Genomic DNA, 21196 nt, shown 5'->3' with positions numbered 1-21196 from the left:
AAACGCATTGTTCAAATTCAATTTGTGTTCAAAATTTTTATTAGTAAAATGTATACAATACAGTAAATAAGACATAAAAGGGAAATTCGAATCACATTTGACTACAGCAATTCAGCATGCATATATTTTTTTTTACTTATTATACAGTACTACAGTGTAAATGATTTATATATAATGAGTGAATATAGAGGAAGATACAATAGAAAAATAAGCATGGATTATTACCTATTTATAAACTGCATAAATCTAAATGCCTAATTTTGTCTACAAAAAAAAAATAAAAATACAAATTGTGAAAGTGATACATAATGAATACTAAACCCACCACATTCCCCCTATCCATCCACGCTTAAAGGCCATGGCTTGAGCTGAGCTTCAGAAAGATTACAAGCGCAGTCTCTCTTTATAGAACTTTTTTTTTTTTTTTTTTAATAATAAGTCCTGAGCTATTTCTGTCAACTAGTTCTACCTTAACATTTTAGTTTAAAAGCCCTTTTAATTACTTATAAGACAAAACATTGATCTACCTCTAGAACTGGGAGACAATGAAATGCACAAAGAATCCTTGCATAAAACCGTTTTACACACCGTGCAAATCTGTTTAAGGTATACGGACAAATCATTTTTGGAGTGCTTAATTTCTCAAGGTTGGTCTTAAGTATTTGCCAGTTACACCCACCCCAGGAGTCTGTTACAACTTTAAGATTCCTATTACATTTAAGTACAAAAGCAACATGTGATTGATACTGCATTTAGGAAAATACAATAAACCTACAATCTGCTCCTTGTGTAGGAAGCCGTATATTACATCAGTAAGGTGCCTGATTATTGAGGCAGATTCCTATAGTAATAACTAAACCTGGGGTCCTTCTCGAATTCTTTAGCAAAGTCAGACTTTCACACTTTCTCTCTTCATCCTTCATTCTTGGGGGGAATAAAAAACCCTTAAAGAAATCACCCTCTTTCCCCCCAGTTTCCACATGCCTTTTCCTCTTTGTCTCACTATGTGCATTTCATGGTTACCATTTAATTCTACGTGTTCCTACAACATCCCCCCAACCTTTCTAGCCCAGTTCCATCCCATAACCCCTCACTTCCTGGTGTTGACAAGCCTCTCGATTAGCGCACGGCGTGTCCGCTGAACCTCTTCGCCAAGTCGCTCAATCTCAGCTTTAAGCCTCTCGTTCTGGTCGGTCAGCTCCTGCACCTTCCTCTCGTTTTCCTGCTCCCGCTCCTTTCTGCTCTTCTTTCCTGAGAAAGGTGAAGAAAGTGCACTCCCTTTCTTCCTCTTGCCCAAGCGTGAGGAAGCAGGTGCCGGTGGAGGGGAAAGAGGAGGGGAGGACGAAGGTGAACAGTTGAGGGAAGGCGACTGCGAGGATGAAGAGGATGAAGAGCAGGATGGGGACGAAGATGGGACGGTGGGCAGCTCTTCCTCACTGACGGATGGGGAGGCAGGCGGAGGGTTCGGGGGGTGATGGTGGTGGTAGCCGGTGGTGACCATAACCGCCCCGGTTTCCACCAGGCCGACTCCCCCTTCGCTCAGCAACTCGAAGAACTCGGGGGGCAGAAGGTCTCCTGCACTAGAGCTCGCCGTCTCTCGTGCACCACGCTGCTCCTCTTGTGCCGGTGGCTGGCTGAGGAGCAGCGGAGGTGGTGAAGGATCCTCCATCACACGCTGCACCCCCTCCCCCCACACCTGCCCCTCCGTCAGCCAGGTGAGTGAGCAGCTCTCCAAGACATCCAGAAACTCCGGCTCTTTCTGCAGGTAAGAGACAAGGGGGTGATGGAAAACAATAACTATATTAGTCGAGAAAATTCATTAACAAATCAACAGACTTCATTATTAAGAAAATCAATTTGTCAAAAACATCAAAATGCCTTTACAGAGCACAGAAAGGAGGAGGGAGGGCGTAACATTGAAGGTACGAGAGCAGAGACGGCAGCCGTTGCTTTCGGCGTGACTGACCTCGGCGCAGGGCGGGGGGCGTGTGTGCTTGGCCCCACCTGCATCGGATCCCAATATATCTTGCAAGTCTTCATACCACGCCTCCAACTCTGCACCACACAGCGGTGCCACGCCGGGGGGGTACATCCACTCCGCAGTCATCTCAACCAATCAGCTGCTACGCACAAACACGACGACTCCACACGCTCCTACACCCAGCACACCAGACCTGGCCCAGAAAATAATTAAGGGGGTTTTTTTTGGGTTGTTTTCTCTTTCATAAAAGTCTCAGACCTCAAACCTACACCCAAAACATCCCAGCAGGCATGGTATAAAGCACAGATGACTTATTCTAGAAAGTCAAAACTTCAGTGGCCGATTATTGATATTCAGGTGTCTAAGGACACTTAGTGGCCAGATGGAGTTACTTCAGAGATCGTGAAGGTGAAGTCCACCAGACCTTTCAGCCGATCAACTCCAGAGCACCGAGGTGCACAATAAACCAGGATGCATGCAACATGCCAGATATTATTACAGCTGATCACCACTGTAAATTAACTAGTACAGCAATTTGAAATTCTACAAGTAAACATGGCAAATGCGTTGTCCTTTATAATAACAATAATAATAATATAATAATAGAAATCAGAGCACGTGCTTACCTTAAAAGCGTTTCTTCTTAATCAAGTGTGGTTGTGGGTTGTCGGCGATATTGTATCCCAGTAATTCTGGAAAATGAGCGTTGGAAAAAAAAAAAGTTATTGTGGCGTGTATTACTGCAAACAAAATAATAAACAGATTGTTTGCTTAATAAAATTATAGAAAAATTAGCATTAAAAAAATTAGAAAAGATTTAAGATTTATTGAAGCGGCCACAGAAGTGAGAGAAAAACTTTTCCCAGTTAAAATAATTTAAAAGAAGAAATTAAAAAAAGGAAGAAATTGTTGGGGAAAGGGTTCCGGTGTGGAGAAGTTGATAGAGTGAGCACACGGAGGGGTTTTGAGTGATTAACAGTAATGTGTGTTAATTCAGGTCACTGACTCTCTGTGTAAACAATCGCGCTGTGTGCCGCGGGCGCCCCCTGTTTAAAGTCCGGGGTCACGGATGAGTACAAGGAGCTCCGAGGAGAAAAAAAATAAAAAAATAAAAACCCCTTTGCCTTTCTGAACACTAATCCCTGGTCAAACACTACACATTTTTAGTAATATCTATTTGTTGTTTTTTTTTGTTTGTTTTTATCAATAAATAGAAAAACTACCCTATTTTATTAAAATAGTCCCAGGTTTCTACCAATTGGTGTCCGGGAGTAAAAGTGCGCTTCTCTCATTCCCACAGAGGCCTGTTCAGGTCCAATTTTACTTGTTTTTATGTGTAATAAATATTACGATTAAAAAGACACAACCATTAAAATAGTCTAATCAAATAGTTCAATAAACTTCTCACCATCTCAAGTGGGTTTTCTGGCTAAAATGTTGTTGAATGAATAGTTTGATCTTTAAAAAAAAAAAAGAAAGAAAGAAATAAGAAAAACACAATGGATTGGTGAGGTTTAAAAAAAATGATTCAATTAAATAAGTAAATAAGTGACAATAGTGTATAATGGTGTTATAATGAATCTGTTAAATAAACGGGAGGTTCAGAGTAACGACACGGAGATAAAGTACAGGACCAAGAGACAAAAGAAAAACCGATAAAACAGGAGGGAAAAGAAACTAATGAATATTAATAAAGTGTGTGTATATATATTTTTTTATCATTATGTTTGTTAATACTTGTTTAAATATTGGCTACGATAATAGTATTATAATTGTAACACTGCGATAATAATAATAGTATTTAGTTGTTTAAAAAATTAATAAATGTAAAAAATGTAAAAGTAATATAAAAATGGATAATGAAATGGCCATGAGTGACAGTGACGTCAGGTACAATTGCTGACACTGAAAACAAAGTTGCTCTTTAAATCAAAACCAAGTGAGTGAGAATTAGAGAGGAGAAGAAGTGCAGAAAAATCCTCCGCGGTTCAGTGTGAAATGAGAGATGGTTAAAAGGAAAAAAGTCCCGACAAATAAAAAGTGAGAACAACTGCTGTCCAAAAACAGCTGCGGGATCGCGGCCAAAACACGAGCCCTCTCCCTCTCTCCCTCTCTCCTTCTCTCTCTCCATCTCCCTCTCCCTCACTCGGCTTTCCGGAAAGGAAAAACTGAAGTTGACACCGGCGGCGCCCTAAAACTTACACCAAAACCAAACTTCGCCGTGCTGGAAAGAGAAGAAAACACAAAACAGAAACTTACCCTTTTTCTTTTATTATGCCGTTTTCTCGACTGTCTTGGACTCGGGTTGTGTATATATTTTTGTAGCGATTGGTGATAGCTCATGTTAACCATTGTTCACTTGAAGTCACCGAGTATGAATTTCGGAAACTCCCGGGGCTGTTTATATAGGAGACTGAACTGCAACCGAACTCCAGAGGAAGCGCTTCAGCGTCAGACAAACCCACAGCCGTGTAGCCGAGCGCGGACAGGCGGGCGAACCGTCCAATCGTGGATAAAGGATAAAACTCTTTTGCTTAGAGACATCCAATCAGAGCTGGTCATGCGTGTAGGAGGCGGGGCTATAGCGCGCTGCTGGTTGTCTCGCGGTGAGCGGGGTTTGTGTGAGCGGAAAGCTGTGATGCAGTCATAAGGCAGCCAGGACGAATTTGGGGCGTAAGGGAGTCACATGAAAGGAATGATGCAATCGTTGGCAACCGGTTTCTAGTCGGAGATAAGACTAGCGGAGCCCGAACATGTTTTATTAAACAGCCTTGTATTAAAAGAAAACCCAGACAAAATACCTTATAAGGACGTGAGAAAATTGATCGATTTTGCTTGCGTTCGCAAAACACTCCGAAAGCGGAGCTATATCATATCTGTACATGTTAACACGCTTTTATTGCAGCCTTGTTTTTGTCCCCGGTCCCAAATGTACAGCTGAAAGTCCAAGCGAAATGTCTAATGTTTAAAAAAAAATTATATCTAATATTCAATATCCAATATTAGTTACCGCTTGGAATAACCAGAGCATAAAATAGAATAATAATAATAAAATAAAACACCCCATTTTTGGGGCTTACCTAAATATATTGATGAATTTATCATTTTAAATGCGCTCAGTAACCTATTTAGTAATGATAGTTTTAGTATCGAATTTTGCACATTTTTTTTTTTTTTTAATAGTATATTATTGAGTTCATTGATAATAACAGCTACGGATTTGCGTGTTGTTATTGTAAACGCGCACCGCCGTCATCTCGGGCGCGCGCCTCTTGAAGACGCGGTGCGAAATCACTATAATACTATTATATTTCTAGCGCAGGGAGCTCGCGCAAACATCACCCTATAATTGTCTAATTGTAATAATTGCGGTTTAATTGGAAGCATCGCAGGTCAGCGACCTCAGCGCGAGCACACCATTCAAACTTGACTCGTGAACGGCGTTGTGAGTTTATATACTGTATGTGTAGGTATGGATAGAGAGAGTTACGGGTGCAACTTTGTTCCCCGTTTGTTTGTGCCGCGTTTGCAGCAGCGCACCGCACGGGTGTGGACACGAAACTGACCCGTCATAACTTGTGGCCATCGGATGTCACCCGGGGACTCATCTCGTTAGTATTCTGAAACTCTCACCGAGCGCGCGAGCCGAGAGGAGTTGTTGTTGCGAGTTAACATGCGCGGCGCGGACGCGTGCGGCGTATTGCCTAGCAACAGCGCGAGCGGGCCGCGCGCACACGCCTGGCGAATAGAAAGCTCCAACTTCTGTTTCCAGGGGAAGCGCGCGGCGCTCGCGAGCAGAGCGCCGCGGAACACGTCACCGGCGCGCGGCTGTTGCTGTGTAGTCTCGCGCTTTCTCCGCGCCGCTAATGGCTGTCACCTGCACGCGCGCGATTCTATTGGCAGCCCGAGCTTTTATTCCCAAAAGTTGTGTTTACTTTTTCACAGAGATTCTCTGTCCATCTTTCTCTCTTTCTCTTACACACACACACACACACACACACTCTCTCTCTCTCTCTCTCTCTCTCTCTCTCTCGCTGTCTTCTTATAGTTATACAATTATATTATTTCTATGTAAATCAGGGTTTATTTAGTGTTTGGATTATGGGTTATGCAAACTTAACCGTGCCAAATGATCAATCAAATAAAAAAATGGTTATATAAAATTTTATAAATATTTACATTATATTCCACATCTTTTATGTCCGAAAGTTGTGTTTACTTTTTCACAAACCTGCTCTGTCTCTTTCTCCTCAGCGTGATCTCAAACATACACTCGCTGTCTTCTTTATATATATATATATATATATATATATATATATATATATATATATATATATATATATATATATATATATATAAAGAGAGATATACTATATAAATAAATGTAATATAAATATATGTAAATACTATATAAATCAGGGTCTATGTGGGGTTATGCAAACTTGGGCTGCCAAATGATCAATAAATAAATAATGGTTATTCGTCTGTAAACGAGGTTGTTTGAAATGGGTCAACTTCATCGTTTAAAGAGTATTGGTACTCCAGTTTATCTCAGTAGTTCCCAATACTATTCTTTGTTATTTGTATCGTCTTGTGCAAAATTGGCACCAAATAATAATGATTCCTTTGGGATTATTCCGAAAGTTTGATCTTCTCTGATCTGGTTCAGCTCTTATGATCGTTTTCTCTGTTGTTATGTACCTGTGCGTGTATAAGACACATGTATGGTGTGTATTATTGTAAGGTCTGAAGTACTAATAATCATATACGCTGTCGTATTTCGGCTGTAACTGTTCTTTGTGTATCGTTAACGTCGTAAACGATAATAATGTTTTTTGTATTACTATGTGTTCTACTTATTCTATTTATTACACATTTATTCATGATTCTAGTCTAATTTTACTATACTAAAATTTTCTATACCGAGATCTGGTTATACTACGGAGTACATTATGTTCATTACGGCTTCAAGGATAATATTATAATTTTAATGTTTTGGTACAATATTACCTAATCAATTTAAGTGGAAATCTCTGATCATACACTAGATGAGCTGAATGTGTAGACTGGTGTGGATGGAAGATGTGGTTAATATATAGGAGCTGTAACACTGATGTATAATGCAGTTGGTACAGCAGTACAGCAGTCTGGAGTCGGGGCTTTGTTTTTGCCTCTCGTGGCCACGTGGAGGAAATTAGACACAGATCACAAACAAGTCCAGGTAGCACTAATGTTTGTAGTGTGAACAAAAATGTTTTTGTTTTTTTACTTTTATATTGACTATATATATATATATATAATATACAGTATATACTTACTTAATACTTAATAGCTTAATTATTTTTTATATATATATATATATATATATATATATATATATATATATATATATATACATTTTTTTTCTTGAAATCATTAAATATTGCAATCATTAAAAGGTAAGTAAAAAAAAAAAACATAAATGCATTAATGGTAAACCATATTAATAAGATTAGTTTTAGATCTTAGTAGAATATATATGCTGCTATTTTTCCCTCAAATTAATCGAGCCCGAGTCTTTAACATAGGGCAAGTCACTGCGGCTGAGATACAAATGCCTTCTATATAAAATACACTACACTACATACTGGAGTAAATATCCGTTATCTGATACACTTTGTAGTGCCCCAATGAAGGGAGTATAATGCAATTTGAATTTTAGCCTGCGTCTGTGGCGTCCAGACGCTCCCTTCAGCTGCAGTGCATTGTGGGTATGGAATTCCCTAGGCCGGAGGAAGCCAGTGCGCAGGTCCGAAGGAAACTCCATGATTTTTTTGGCACGAAAATCCTGGAGAAAATAGGAACTTGAAACAGGGATTAATGGGAAAGGGGTATTACTTGAAGCACAGCGAAGGCTAAACTCGTTTTCACTCGTTTGAGAAGCTCACAGAGATCTTGACGGTTTGAATGAAACAATCGGCTCGTCTGTGACCGACTGGGATCCTCTCGAAATTTCTGCTCATTTTGTGGCGACAATGCAACGGGCGCAATAAAACCCCAGCTAGCGTTATTGCTCTTTGTTTTTGGGCAGGACAGACAGACAGACGGACAGACGGATGGCGCACAGGGAGAAGAGGTGGCAAAGTGTCTGAATAAACTCGGTTTCGTGCCGTCCGCGGTGCTCCCAGCAGCAGCACTCGAAGCTAAAGGCTCCCCTAAAGCCCCGGCTATCTCTCGGCTCTGGTTTGCAGCGCGGCGAACCCGCAGCAAACTTCGTAAACACAGCAGCAGCAGCAGCAAGAGAAGGAGGAGGAGGAGGAGGTATGTGGCTAAACCAGCCAGGCGAGCTAACACTGTACACACCAGATTCACAACATGTACCACTCTGCGGCAATTTCCCCTTTATTGCACATGTTCGCTTTCTTTATTTCCCCCCTCTAATCAGTGCCACACGTCCCCTATTATTCTACATTTACTTCAGTTTACTCGTATCGCTTCTTCATAGCCTGCCGAGCTAACTAGCTAGTTAGCTCAATGGTAGTCTGTAGGCGCTAGCTCTTAGCCGGCTGCTTTAAACCGACTGATCCTCTCATCATTCTGCTTTTAATCAGTCGCAGAAAAAAGGACAGGGTTTCGACATTCGGGGGACTTTTTAAGTTTAAAACATTGTCTTAAAAGATTAAAATTGCAGCCCCTTGTTTTTTTTTTTCTTCACTATGTTTTCACTCCTTCACTTGTTTACTTGCGTTCTGTCATGACACTGGGCAGGATGGAAACCCAGGTCATTCATTTTTATTAAACGAGACAATACATTTTTACATGATTGGTTTTATTCTCTATCATTTTGTGTAAACATAAAAATAAAGGATGGTCGAACAAAAAATGGAAAGGGGGATAGTTTGAAAGTCGCCTTCAGCAGAGCAGATGGACTCTGTTTTCTAGTTATTAAACCCACATTTCAAACTTTTTTCAAGGATATACAGTATCTGAGTTTAATACTTTTACTACACTTTGGTTTCTATAATTCGCACTGGAGCATATGGAGAATTTTTCTCTCTCTCTCTCTCTCTCTCTCTCTCTCTCTCTCTCTCTCGCTCAACTTCAAACAGGAAATTCAGTGCCACATTTCACACCTTCATCTGACCCTGTTCTTCCTCCTGCTCCTCTGTGCTCCAGCTCTTCCCCAAAACAACACAAATCTCAGCCGGTCATTTATACCAGGGATTCTCAAACTTTTCTTTACAACTGGAAACACATTTAACTAATAAAAAAGAAGACATTTAATCGACCAACATTAACTCCCCCCAGTTATGAGTCTCTTTTTATTCTTGAACAGTTCACGAGACCACATTGGGTCCTTCACAACAGCTGTCTACAACTTTCTGCACCACGGAGCAGTTTCCCACAAGACAGTTTTTCCGTGGCCAAGGGGAAAATTGTCTTGCATAAAATACGTTTTATATTACATATAATAAGTATCCTTCCAGTCTACTTTGTATGATAAAATTATTAAATTATTTCCTATATAATGGAATAAATACTGCACTTTTAAAAAGTGGCTGATTAACCGTTAACTCAACTGGCCATAATGTGGAATTAGTGTGTTTTATTTATCAATGTATAGAAAAAACAAGTTTGAGAAAGTGACACGGGCTCATTAAAAAAAAATAATAATAATAAAACAGAATAAACGTTAAAGTTTTTATCCTTTCTGTACCAAATGATATGTGGCCTGGTGGTTTTGAATCCCGGGTCTACATTCTTTATAAGCCTGCTTGTTTTTAAAGCATTGAGGTTTGGATAAAACCAATTAAATTCCCTATTACTGATGATTTCATTATGACAAAAATAAATAAATAAATAAATAAATAAAAGCCCCTTTAAGCCATACTTCTCTGTTGATCTAATAAGTAGTTTTAAAGGCTAATCAGTGATTTTCTTTTTAATTTCTTTTTGTTTCAATCAAAACACAACACCACATTTGTTTAGTTGTGGTCTATCAAGTGAATTCAAATTGAGCGGTGTTTCAAAAGTTGCACTTTTCATTTCAGGTTGTGAGAGTTCAGGGAAATCTTTCCGTAGCTGAGAGAGTCCACTGGGAATAACGTGAAGAGAGGGCTGCCTGTTTAGGCCGGTTTTGAGTTCAGTTGTGTTGAGCGCTGGCAGCACTACTTAGGATGTCTTCCCTGGGGTGGATTTCATGGATGGTGCTGACCCAGGCTAAAAGAAGATGAAAAGGTACAGTAAAATTGTGTGCAATTTTGCACATCTTGTATCGCCGAAAAGAATTCACTATATGGCCAAAAGTTTCATGCTTGAACATCACACTCGTGTGTTTTGAAGATTTTTACTCCAGATTTAGTCCCTTAAAGTTATAATAATATAATACAGCTACAGCAGTCTTACACACAGCATTCATCATTTTATGTTTTCAAATATGTGGCAGCATATGGGTGTGATGGTCATTTGTCCACAGTCTTTTGGCCTTATAGTGTAGATTTGAAGGTAAATCTACCTTCAAATCTAGGGTTTAAGGTTTGTATGTAAATGTAGAACAGCTGTTAATATGATGGAACTGTGTCCAGTTCCATCATATTAACAGCTGTTCTACATTTACATACATATACATAATATACATTGTTTACTTAAAGCTGTAAGTACGAATTAGATCAGAGTTTTAAGCAACCTGTGTGTGTGGTTTGAATCTACAGGAGCTGGATGTGTGTGAGCCAAAAATGACTGGGGGCAGTGAGAAGGCAGCAGGAAAAAAAGATGGTGGTCCGACACTCACCGCTCAGGTTCCTGTTGGTTGGCAGAGAAAAGTGGAGGACGGGGCTGTGGCATACATTAGGTATCTTCTCGCTCTTATCAGATCTGCACGTTTTTTAGTGTGTCTGCTTGATTAAACAGCAGTACCAATGCATTCACAATACCATGGTGTTTGTTCTGTTGTATTGGCTTTCACTAAGGTTCTGTGCCCAGATGTGACTCTAAGACAGGGCAAAATGCTGACCTTTAGCTACCAAGTTAAAAGGAATAAAACACCTGGTCATTTATTTTTGTTTTTCTCATGCTGTCTGTTTTGTGTACACCTTCTCCAAAAAAGCAAGCAGCAGGCCTGAAACATCTTCCCTGTTAGAGTATAATATAGTTCAGTTCTGTTAGTTATGTTTAAGCTCTCACTCCTGATTCACTGGCAGCTCTTGTTGGTTATTAGCTGGTCTTGTTTTTTTTTCTTTCTTGTCTTAAGATGGGGTGTGAGGATATTTGACGAGTTGCTGATTAACATATGCATACAAATTTCCTGTAAATTCTGATACAATCATTACTGTGAATTACCTTTACAGAGGAATGATTTTTGTTTCTTTTTATTTAATAATCATTAAAAAAAAATAAAGAAATTCAGCAAAAGGTATTTTTTATGTCACTTTTAAATTCCAGTATAATAGTTGGACATAAGTGGCTTTGTAAAATTGGTTTTGATGTCCAGTGGCAGCCAAGGCAGCTGTGAATTCACACAAATGGGTGTGACTGCCCTCTAAAGCAAAGTTCAGTCACATTCAAACACATTCACTGAGCTGTTAAACACACTGAGAGCAAATCTGCTTAAGCAGAACATTTATTCATTGCCATGCCTCCTCTCTCTCTCTCTCTCGCTCTCGCTCTCGCTCTCTTTTCCCTCTCGCTTCCTTCTTGATCTCTCTCTCTCTCTCTCTCTCTCTCTCTCTCTCTCTCTCTCTCTCTCTCTCTTTTGCTCTCTCTTCTCTCTCTCTTTCTCTCTCTCTTCTTTATTCCTCTCAGCCCAAGTGGTACAGTTCTGTGTTCTGTGGAAGAGGTGAGGGTGTATCTGTTGACAGATGGCACATGTAAGTGTGGACTGGAATGCCCACTTGTCCTTCATAAGGTAAGATTGATGCATTTTAAGTACAGTGGAACCCACTTATCTCGATCTTGGTTAACTCGACAACCCTATTAAGTCGACGTTTTTAAAGTGGAACCGCCAAATTCTCGCTTTGTCTAAGCATTTTTTCATTGGTTATGTAGATTTTTTTAATGTCGCCGAACCCTGATATCTCGAGCAAATTTGCCACTTAACGTCGGTTATGTTAGGAATCCCTTCGGCGGCGGCATTCCCCAAAGCACCCTGCTTCTTCTCCGAGCTCGTCTCAGTCATGCTGATCACACACACCTGACTCTCATTCACTCGCTCATCCAAGCTCGTATTAAAGCCCCTCACCGCCACACGCTCACGGTCCGTTATTGTTTGTGCATGATCGTATGTGTTGGTTCATGTTGGTCTGTGTAATCGCTTATACGTATCCTGCTACGTACCCTTCTTCTCGGACCCCGGATTACCCCGATCCTGCTGTTTTCTATGTTCACGCTGTCTGCACTACGTTTATCCGTTGCTGCCCAGCGCTGCGCTTTCCATAGCGCGGATCCGTGGATTCTCTACACGAACTGTCTCTGCTTTTACAGAACTTCGTGGACCGCGCTCCCGGAGCGCACCACTGGATATTACTGCTTCGCTACAAGTATAGGTGGATTATCTCCTGAGTATTCTCAATAAACTTTGTTTGCGTTTACTTTGGCTTCCGCCTCCTTATCCGCATTACAGGTGATCTCGATCCGCATGACCAATCAAACAAATCGCTGGGTGCTTACTAGAATGAAAAGTTATATTCATATATTAGTTCTCATAATTGAAGTATATATGTAGACCATTTTATATTATTTATAATAACATATTTTTTATTATTCAGTGGTGTTTTTTTAACTTGCTTATGTCCTAGGCATATTTTTTTGTTGTTTTTGTTATAACGATTTACATTTTATTTCATGTTATTTGTGTTAGTATAGAAAAGGTGTTTTATGCATTATGTAACATGAGCAAAAAAATTATTTGTCTTTGTGCTTAGCATGTGACTGGCTTGTACACTAGTTTCTTATTTAAAAAAAGTTCAGATTAACACTATAGATCTTCTGAGAAAGATTTTTTGTTCGCTAATTCAAATAGCAAAGGTGGCTTTTAAAAGACACAAATTTATTAATATAATAAAATTAAACATTGTTTTTGCAGGTCTTCAACTTTGACCCAACTGCAGGGGTTCATACTCAGAGTCATCAGTCAGGGAAGGTTGAAGAAGATATGACCAAACTGTGCAACCATCGCAGGAAAGTGGTCGCCATGGCTGCTCTGTGTCGGAGTATGCAGGCTTCCCAAATACCATTACCAGCTCATGGCTCAGGTACAATCATCAAAATCTAGCTCCACATTTATATTAGTTGTATGGCTTTTTAACATCCATTACATGTAGTATTCATTTATTCATTTTAGTTTTTCTGATTAAGCAAAAACATTTTTTACATTGCATACATCTCAAATCTGATTAGTTTCATACCGAATAAGCATATTCTAAAGTTTTAATATTACATGTTATTTTCTTGCACTTCTTTCCCCATGAAATGGATGTTTTAAAATCCATCTAACTCTAGTTCGTTTTCTCAAATTGTAAAGTGTGAATTTACTTCTAGGGAGTGGTGTGTGCGCAGTGGCTGGCAAGGATAAGAGAGGATCCAGAGTGGCTCGAGGAGACGTAGCCCAGCACACCTACCAGCTAACACCGAACCAGGCCAGACCCAGCAGCAGTGGCAGCTTTCCTGTGCCTCCACCTCTTTCAGTTCTTCAGAATGGATCTGTATCTCACACCACCTCCATACTGACTTCTGATCCAAGCTCACCCTTGAAGAAGACCTTGCCCCAGTCCCCCGGGCCCAGTGTAACTTCTTATGGGAAACAGCAGTGGAGCCCTCGCGCTACCCAACACATTCTCCAAAGAGCACCTCATAAGTCAACCTCTCCCAACACTACAAAACCAGACACAGCCCATACTTACCAGACGGACTCCGCTCTTCCCGTGACGTTATCTTCACCTGTCGTTGCTAGGGCGGGACTGCCTCTTCTACAGGGAACGGTAGTGAAAGCTTCTTCTCCTCTTTCTTTCTCATCATCCCCTTCTCCTGCTCAGGACACCTTTTCCCCTCACCAACGATCCTGTCACTCCTCCACATCCTCTCTCTCTGAGGGAGCTGCAGGATCTTTGCTCACTCAGGGGGTCAAACCTTCCCTTTCTCCGCTGCCTTCTGCCAAACCTTGCTTTTCGCCCATACTTTCTGTACCCCCAACCAGCCCACACAGTCGTCTGGAGGGCATTTTGCAGCACTACAAAGACTGCAGCACCACAAACCCCGACTGTACCCAACAGCAGCACACCTTCAGCAACAAAAATAAACTACAAACTCTGCAGAACCCACAGCCTACCCAGAATAATTTGTGTGATAAGAGGAATGGACCAGTACTAGGTTCTGCTCCAGGGCTGATTGGGCTCCCTTTGGGTCAGATCTTGTGTCAGCAGAAGAGCCAGCAGCACATCAGCAGCTCTTTCCCAGCCAGTAACCTTCTTTCTGCAGCTGCCAAAGCCCAGTTGGCCAGTCAGAAAACCCAGAGCCAGTCCAGGGCACCAGAAACAGGTGTCCTTCCTCTCCCAGCGCCAGACAAGGAGCAGCAGTCCAAGGTATTAATTAGCACTTTAAACAATAGCCTGAATACCAATACGGCCCCAAGTCAATCTTTGACTGCTTTCTTGCTTCCTCACTCAACCTCTCCCCCGGTGTCAATCCCTTCTCAGTCTGAAAAAACATTACGCCGCAAACGCCAGCGTCGCTCACCCACCGTTCTTAGCATGCTCAAAGGAACACAAATAAACCGAACTGTGGGAGACCTGGTTGCGTCCTCCCCTGTCATCCCATCTCCATCTTTATCGTCTTCTAGCTCTCCTCCACCTGTCACTCTCTCAGAAAGCCACCTCCGTCCCGCACGCTTGTCTAGTGCTCCTCCTTCCACCGCTTGTCTGTCTAACAGCTTAGTAAGGCAAACGGAATTGGAGGAGGGCAAGAAGATGGCTCTTTCAAACTCCCTTTCTCTCTCTTCTCCCCCTGCTTCCTCCCAGCCTCTTTCTGCCTTGCTCCAGCTCCTAAGTATGCAGAGCGCCCAAAACAACACTTCTCCAATGATACCGCTCAGCAGGCACTCAACTGTGCCCACATCTTCGACACCTCTGGTTGTCTCTCAAACGCCTCAGTATGACGGCCAGCTTGGGCCACAAACACACGTCCACATGAAACAGTCGCTACCCCAAAACCTGGTGCCCACTTTGGATCCTCTTTCCCATCTGGCTACTGCTCAGCCGCTTTCTCTGACCTGTGAAGATACAGAAGCAGTTGCAGTAAACCTTAAAACAACAGCAAATAGTGCAGTTCTAAACTTAAGCATGCCCCATACAAGCACCAGTACCGGAACTGAGCCTTCCATTAGCCACCATACCCTTAGTGTGATGAGCCAGTTATCTTCAGCCACCTGCCTGTCTGCTTCCACCATATCAGAGAAAACTTGTGGATCCAAACTAGTGGATATTGGACCGGATCCTAACATTTACCAAACAAACCAGCCAGACCAAAACCAGGCTACAGACAGCGAGGGTAAGATGTTCATTTTTTAAATTAAAAAAAAAATTTATTTTGTTTTTTATTTTTATTTTTTTTATTTCAATTGTTATAGTCTGCAAGAATTTTACTCTCCATAAATATAAACAATAATAAAATATATATATTTTATAAAATAGCTTTTTTTCTTTCTTCAGGTTCTGTTATGTCTGAGGAGCATCAAAATTTGGATGCTAAGCTACTTACTGGCTGTGATCCTGACCCTAACCTCTCTCTAGCCCATGCACCTGGTACCTCTTCGACCGATTTACCAAACTCTGTGGCTGACCATGCGAGCACCTTGCAGCTGGCTGAGTCTTTCCCCTTTATGACACAGGAACAGCTCCTTCAGCTTCTCTCCTCCAATACAGCCCTGCCCTCCCTTCTTCCCCCTTTTTTAGGTTCTCTGCCTCTCGGGCTCTGGACTGGAACTCATGCTCCCACAACAGGAGGCAACCAAACTCCACAAGCAGCAAACAACATCCTCAGCCAGGCTTCTCCACTCAGTGTTCTGCCCTCTGCACTGGGAAGTCAGGGGGACCTCCCTCTTAACCTTGTTAATATTTTAAATCCACCTGCTCCGGGGCCTCCACTGGTTCCAGGTGTAGCTCCAGGGCTTGAGGCTACTGATAAAAACCCTGGGCTACAGGCACTGCTCATGGCATCTTGGCTTCTCGGGCAGAACCCAGCTGCCCTGCTTCCATTGCCGGGACTTAATTTAGACCTCCCTCCGCTGCAGCAGGTATTTGGGGAAGGATTTTCTCTAGAGAAGACCCCAGCTCTGCTGGACTCTGTCTTGATGGGGCCAGGACTCCTAGATGCTCTCCAGGCTCTAGCACCACCCGCAGATGGCCAGTCGCTTTTGCTCTCTGCCCAGCTCACCCCTCCTCCCCCTCCTCCTGCCTTCCTGTCCCTGAACCCTGCACTGCTGGCTGCAGCGCTTGCACAGGCTGAAACCCTTCCCAACCACACACCATCCCCCCCACCTCATACTCAGGTACACTCGCTCACACACTGAACACGTCTTCTGCTTTTTTTTTTTCTTCCCAAAAATAAGATTGAAGGAAACATTTAGAGCAGGTATTTGAGGGGATTTTTTTTGGTTGTTGTTGCACAATTAAGGTAGCGCTTGTGCTTGATAGGCAAGAAACAGGAACATAGTGAAAAGAAAGAATAAACCAAACAACTGAGCATTTCAGGTTGTAGCCAATTATCTGACTAAGACAGAAAACAAAAAATGAATATGAACAAAGGTACTGTATGCCAGCTGCTGATATTCCACAAACAGTTGCGTAGATGAAAATGGTATGTACCTCAAACATTTCCTGATTAAATAAAATTTAGTGTATAGTTAATGAAGCACGTATTTGTTTTCGAACTGATTCGACTTTTTGTAAATGGGGGCCAAATAAGGTACACAATGTGCAATGTTAATTATTTGAGTTCAGAAAGTGAATATTTGTGAGATGAGGCCAGTCTCTAAAGAGAAGTAAACGGAAACATGGTGATAGACAGACTATATTAGTATGGTGTGCATATATAAGAAACTTTAAATTAAGTTGTCCTGTGTGTGTCTGCATTTTTACATGTTGTAGGGGACTATTTCCAGTCCTGCACTGGTTTCTACCTCTGTGTCCTGTACCCCACTGGTACCAGTCACTGGACAGGAAACTTGTGACTCACTGACTGAGCAGGAAAAGACCAACAGTCAGACACATCAATTTCTCCCCACGATCCTGTCTCAAGGTGTCCTGAGTATGTAGAATACTAGTCTGTAATGCATTTCTTTGTTGTTATAAATACCTGTACTGATGCAATGCATAACATGTTCTGGGTCAGGGATTATAATAATGAAGAGATTGTTGTACAGCTGTCTTGCAGGGAGCTTCCCATTCATTTCTGTATTTAAATAGGCTGCTACTGGCAGTGGGAATCAGTCATCACTTGCTCATTCCTGACCTCAGACAGCTTTAATAGAAAATGAAAATCAGATAGGACATAGGAGTGATTTTTCACTGTGGCCTGTGGTCAGTGAATGAAGACTACTTTTTTAAGTACTGAAACCATAGTTTGTTTTGCATAGTGTCTGTCGGCACTTTCATGTGTAGAGTGATAATGCACTTATATTAGTGTACCTGAGTTTACCAAAGCAGGATGAGTTCAGTAAACTGAGCAGAGTGTTGTTTTTCTTTTTTTACTAATCTAAATACTCAAATTATTTTCTTTTTCTTTGTAAAGGTGACCTGGCAGCTTTGGGGAACATTAACAGTCTGCATAGTTTGCTAGCAGCAGGACCTTTGTTGCTCTCCCAGGCTCCATCTTTGGGAATGACACTGCCACAGAACCAGGCTGCTCTTAACTCACTAACATGCCTGCAGGTAACATCACCACAAGCATGTGAAAGACTGATCCAGTTCCTTTCTCATCAACACTCACCAATTAAATATTTGGAATTTTTACACATTTTGTATGGTTACATAATGGAACTATTTTATTTATTTATTTATTTATTTATTTTGCAGTTTGTTTTATACAATAAAATTAAACTGTTAATGGTCCACTTCATTGTTATGGGCTATTTTCTTTTTTTATCAATGACACAATTCCATAAGTCGGTTTCAGTTTACATAAGGCGCAGCACATACATTATGCTGGAATCAGTATTATTTATTTTTTCATCCTACTTTAATTTATTCAACAATGACAATGCAAAGTTCTGATTTTTAGCTGTCTATGGGTCCTACACTAATGGGGGAGAAACCACTGGCAGTGCATGAGGCCACACCTGCACAAGAAGACCTTCCCCCTTCCCAGCTGTGCCAGGATTCCCTGCTTAATCCTGGCCACCTACAACAACCTCCACAGCAGAGGGAAGAGCCAGCAGAGCCTGAACCAGGGCTTATTGACCCATATGGCTCCTTTATGGACACCATCTACACCTCCTTCCTGCAAGTGAGCGGGCGCGGCTCAGAGGGAGGAAGTAATTCCGCCCCACTCTCCTACCCGGAGCTCGCGCCTTCTCTTAGTCCTCGGCGAGCATGCTCAGTGCACAATCCTGACCTGTCCCGCCTCAGCATGGAAGCAGCCCAGTCCCCGGCGCGCGGCACACCTAAACTCAGCGAAGACCCGCCCACCACTCCACCCTGTAAACCTGCAGAATCCCACCCACCAGATGCCCCGCTTCATCTTACATTTATGGAAGAGGCAAAGACTGACGGCTCAGCCAAGCTGTGTGTCTACAGCAACGGTATCGGTTCAGGAGCGAGAAGAGAAGACGATGGTGAAGATGACCGAAGGCAGGCAGCAGGATACTTGAGCCCCAGAGAGAGAGGAAACATTGACCCCGTGGATAATACCATGGGTAACGTGGACACAGAACAGGGGAGGGTGAGTGTCTGAGACTACTTTGTTGGATTCGTTGCGTGTTTATAGGCTCATTTTATTCATACTGTATGCTTTCTAAAATAACTTGAAAGCTCAAAATGAATTTTGCTTCCACCTGGATTAGATGCAGTTCTGGCTATTTTTTTTTTTTTTTTTTTAACAGCTAAAAGCAACAAATCAGTTTGTTCACATGCTTCAGTTGATGAATCCTCATCAGTCTGGGAGTGTAAACACATTTGGGTTGCATAAAACGGTCAAAAGAAAGGGAATTTCTTAGTTTTCAAAGGAAGCATTTTTCTACACCAGTTAAACATTATTTAGTATTGTGGCATCACCTAGAAACAAAATACAGAAAAGGTTTGACAGGTGATACTTACAGCACAGCCAATTGACTCCATGGACTCCCAAGTAGCTCTCACTGGGAAAATGGCATCTTCTCACATGCCTTGGAAAAGAAGGAGGGAGTGGGTTATAAGGAAATATTCTGTATGCAGGAGGAGGCCCGATGATGAAACCCAGCACACTAAAGGAGTATGTGGCTTGGTTGAGACATACCAGACCTCTCACTTATCTCTCTTTGAAATATACCAGGAGCTAGAATTAGTGCCGTGTTTTTACTGTAGTTCACCTCACAGGCAGCAGAATGTACTAAAAATAAAACACTGCTCCTTTAAGACATTAAAGGCAATTGTATTTTTTTCCTGCTAGATATGTAAGGAGCGCTCAAAGTGCCTCATTTGCCTGGCTGTTGATGCAAATTGCCCCAGTGATCAACCAAAGATTAAAAACTTTTTTATATAAACCAAATGAATTGCAAACTGCTTATTTTAGTAGCAGATTTAGTTCGAGTCTGTTTCGTGTAGCTTATGCAAATCAGTCGTTTTCTACCCGGGCGCTGATTTCTGATCTCTTCTTCAGGCTCTAGAACTCCGCACAGGAGCCAGGAGGGGGAGAAAAAGAAAACAAACGTGAGTATCCGGCTTAATGAGCGAAATCGGTCTTTAATGAAATCTAAGCTGATTCCTCGTCGTCTGTTTACACCAGGCTGCAGCGAGGGCCCGAGTTTCCCGGTGATATCGAGCACATCATAGAGGAGCCGGCAGCTACAGTGAGCCCAACACACAAACATCCCAGAAACACGTTCTAGCCAATTAAAACGCTCTTGTAGAAATCTTTCACAGTCAGCGGACACATTCTGCCTGACTTTAGAGTGGTGTATATTGCAATTCATTTCTAATCCTGTGCATCTTGTGTGATGCAGATGGCACTGCAGAAGCCAGCGAGAGGGAAAAGGCGGCGTGTGGTCAGATAGATGTTCTTACAGAAGCCCTTATCCTACTGTACTTTACACACCAACACCAGCACTGTCAGTATGGCAAACCCACAGTGCGCAATTGAGATGCACTGTGCTGTCCTGCAGAACGCACTCCATCTTTCTTAAAGCCTAGTTACCTCACTTGTCTTCTCCACCTTTCATCATCGTTTTCCTCTCGTGGATTCGACCCCGTGTTCTGTTACATGTATTGTTCTCGTCACTCCGGCTAGAAACAAGAGATTAGAGTTGGTTAGCCAACACTACTGCATAGGATCTCTCTCTCTCCCACCCCCTTATTCTCTGTATTTAACGTAGGCTTGTACCGCCCTCTATCTTCCAACCGTTGTTACTGCATCCCCTCACATTAAATTTTTCCGTCTGAAGTCTTATAATGCTGGAGTATAAACCTTTGGATAATTTCCCATCAAAACTTTGACTGAAATCAAATATTTACAGGCTTAACTTTCGTCATGACAAATAACCTCATGAGTGGAATCTCCTTTCTCACACGGCACTGTGCGTAAGGAAAGTATGTACTGTATACGTGTGTACGTTGTGGGGGCCGGAGTCCAATACTGTGAGCTGTGGCAGATTCTGCATGTACAGTCAGAGCTGCAACCAGCCCCATTCCGTTGCCTCTGACATCAACTGCCACTTCATCAACGTAGGCACAAAATATTAAATTAATGGTTTAAAGTAATAATGAGGATGATTATGCAATTTTACTAATGAATTTATGTAAATATGTACAGTTTTAGTATTTTATTTTGTACACTTTTTTAGGAAAAAAAAAATCAATTTGTAAAGTATTTCCTCCTCAGAAAAAAAGAAAACAACCCTTTCCTGTCCAATATTGACGTTGGTTTTGTAAAGAGAATACTTTGTGAGCAGTAGCATTTCTTTGTTTTTATGGGAGTCAACTTTTATTTAACAAATTAAAAATGTTTACCTGTAATTCCTTGCGTGTGTCTTTCTCTAAAAGCGCCATTTCCAAG

General features: G+C 41.6%; 2 protein-coding genes across 5 annotated transcripts; one reads left to right on the top strand and one right to left on the bottom strand.

Moving 5' to 3' along the window:
• Positions 1 to 16: 16 nt before the first annotated feature.
• On the bottom strand, positions 17 to 4408 carry ddit3 (DNA-damage-inducible transcript 3). Of its 3 annotated transcripts, none has more exons than XM_046849981.1 (4): positions 4241 to 4408; positions 2608 to 2673; positions 1967 to 2174; positions 17 to 1759 (listed from the first exon to the last, which is right to left on the bottom strand). In XM_046849981.1, the coding sequence occupies exons 3-4, from the start codon at positions 2105 to 2107 to the stop codon at positions 1091 to 1093; spliced, it is 810 nt and encodes a 269-aa protein (XP_046705937.1). In that variant the 5' UTR covers positions 2108 to 2174; positions 2608 to 2673; positions 4241 to 4408; the 3' UTR covers positions 17 to 1090. The 3 variants fall into 3 exon arrangements, with proteins under 3 accessions (XP_046705937.1, XP_046705945.1, XP_046705952.1); XM_046849989.1 differs by lacking the exon at positions 4241 to 4408 and adding an exon at positions 3390 to 3412; XM_046849996.1 differs by lacking the exons at positions 2608 to 2673; positions 4241 to 4408 and having other exon boundaries at positions 1885 to 2020.
• A 3308-nt stretch (positions 4409 to 7716) lies between these two features.
• On the top strand, positions 7717 to 21156 carry mbd6 (methyl-CpG binding domain protein 6). Of its 2 annotated transcripts, none has more exons than XM_046834966.1 (13): positions 7717 to 8281; positions 10012 to 10198; positions 10672 to 10811; positions 11762 to 11864; positions 13041 to 13209; positions 13496 to 15499; positions 15661 to 16499; positions 17098 to 17248; positions 17741 to 17880; positions 18230 to 18889; positions 19805 to 19854; positions 19931 to 19994; positions 20148 to 21156. In XM_046834966.1, exons 3-13 carry the CDS (start codon positions 10696 to 10698, stop codon positions 20196 to 20198), a joined length of 4347 nt encoding a protein of 1448 aa, XP_046690922.1. In that variant the 5' UTR covers positions 7717 to 8281; positions 10012 to 10198; positions 10672 to 10695; the 3' UTR covers positions 20199 to 21156. The 2 variants fall into 2 exon arrangements, with proteins under 2 accessions (XP_046690922.1, XP_046690847.1); XM_046834891.1 differs by having other exon boundaries at positions 7718 to 8281; positions 17098 to 17257.
• Positions 21157 to 21196: the final 40 nt, after the last annotated feature.

Source organism: Silurus meridionalis, chromosome 1 (genome assembly GCF_014805685.1).
Source record: "Silurus meridionalis isolate SWU-2019-XX chromosome 1, ASM1480568v1, whole genome shotgun sequence".
Lineage (NCBI taxonomy): Eukaryota > Metazoa > Chordata > Actinopteri > Siluriformes > Siluridae > Silurus > Silurus meridionalis.
The sequence above is the reverse complement of the archived record's forward strand: the minus strand, read 5'-3'. Positions and strand labels throughout refer to the sequence as shown.

Bases quoted from the DNA above. Each gene is read 5' to 3' on its own strand.
- ddit3 (XM_046849981.1), bottom strand. From the start codon at position 2,107: ATGACTGCGGAGTGGATGTACCCCCCCGGCGTGGCACCGCTGTGTGGT. The intron at 1,760-1,966 runs GTCAGTCACGCC...TCTTACCTGCAG, and splicing joins GCCCCCCGCCCTGCGCCGAG to AAAGAGCCGGAGTTTCTGGA.
- mbd6 (XM_046834891.1), top strand. From the start codon at position 10,696: ATGACTGGGGGCAGTGAGAAGGCAGCAGGAAAAAAAGATGGTGGTCCG. The intron at 11,865-13,040 runs GTAAGATTGATG...TTGTTTTTGCAG, and splicing joins GCCCACTTGTCCTTCATAAG to GTCTTCAACTTTGACCCAAC. The intron at 16,500-17,097 runs GTACACTCGCTC...TACATGTTGTAG, and splicing joins CCCCCCCACCTCATACTCAG to GGGACTATTTCCAGTCCTGC.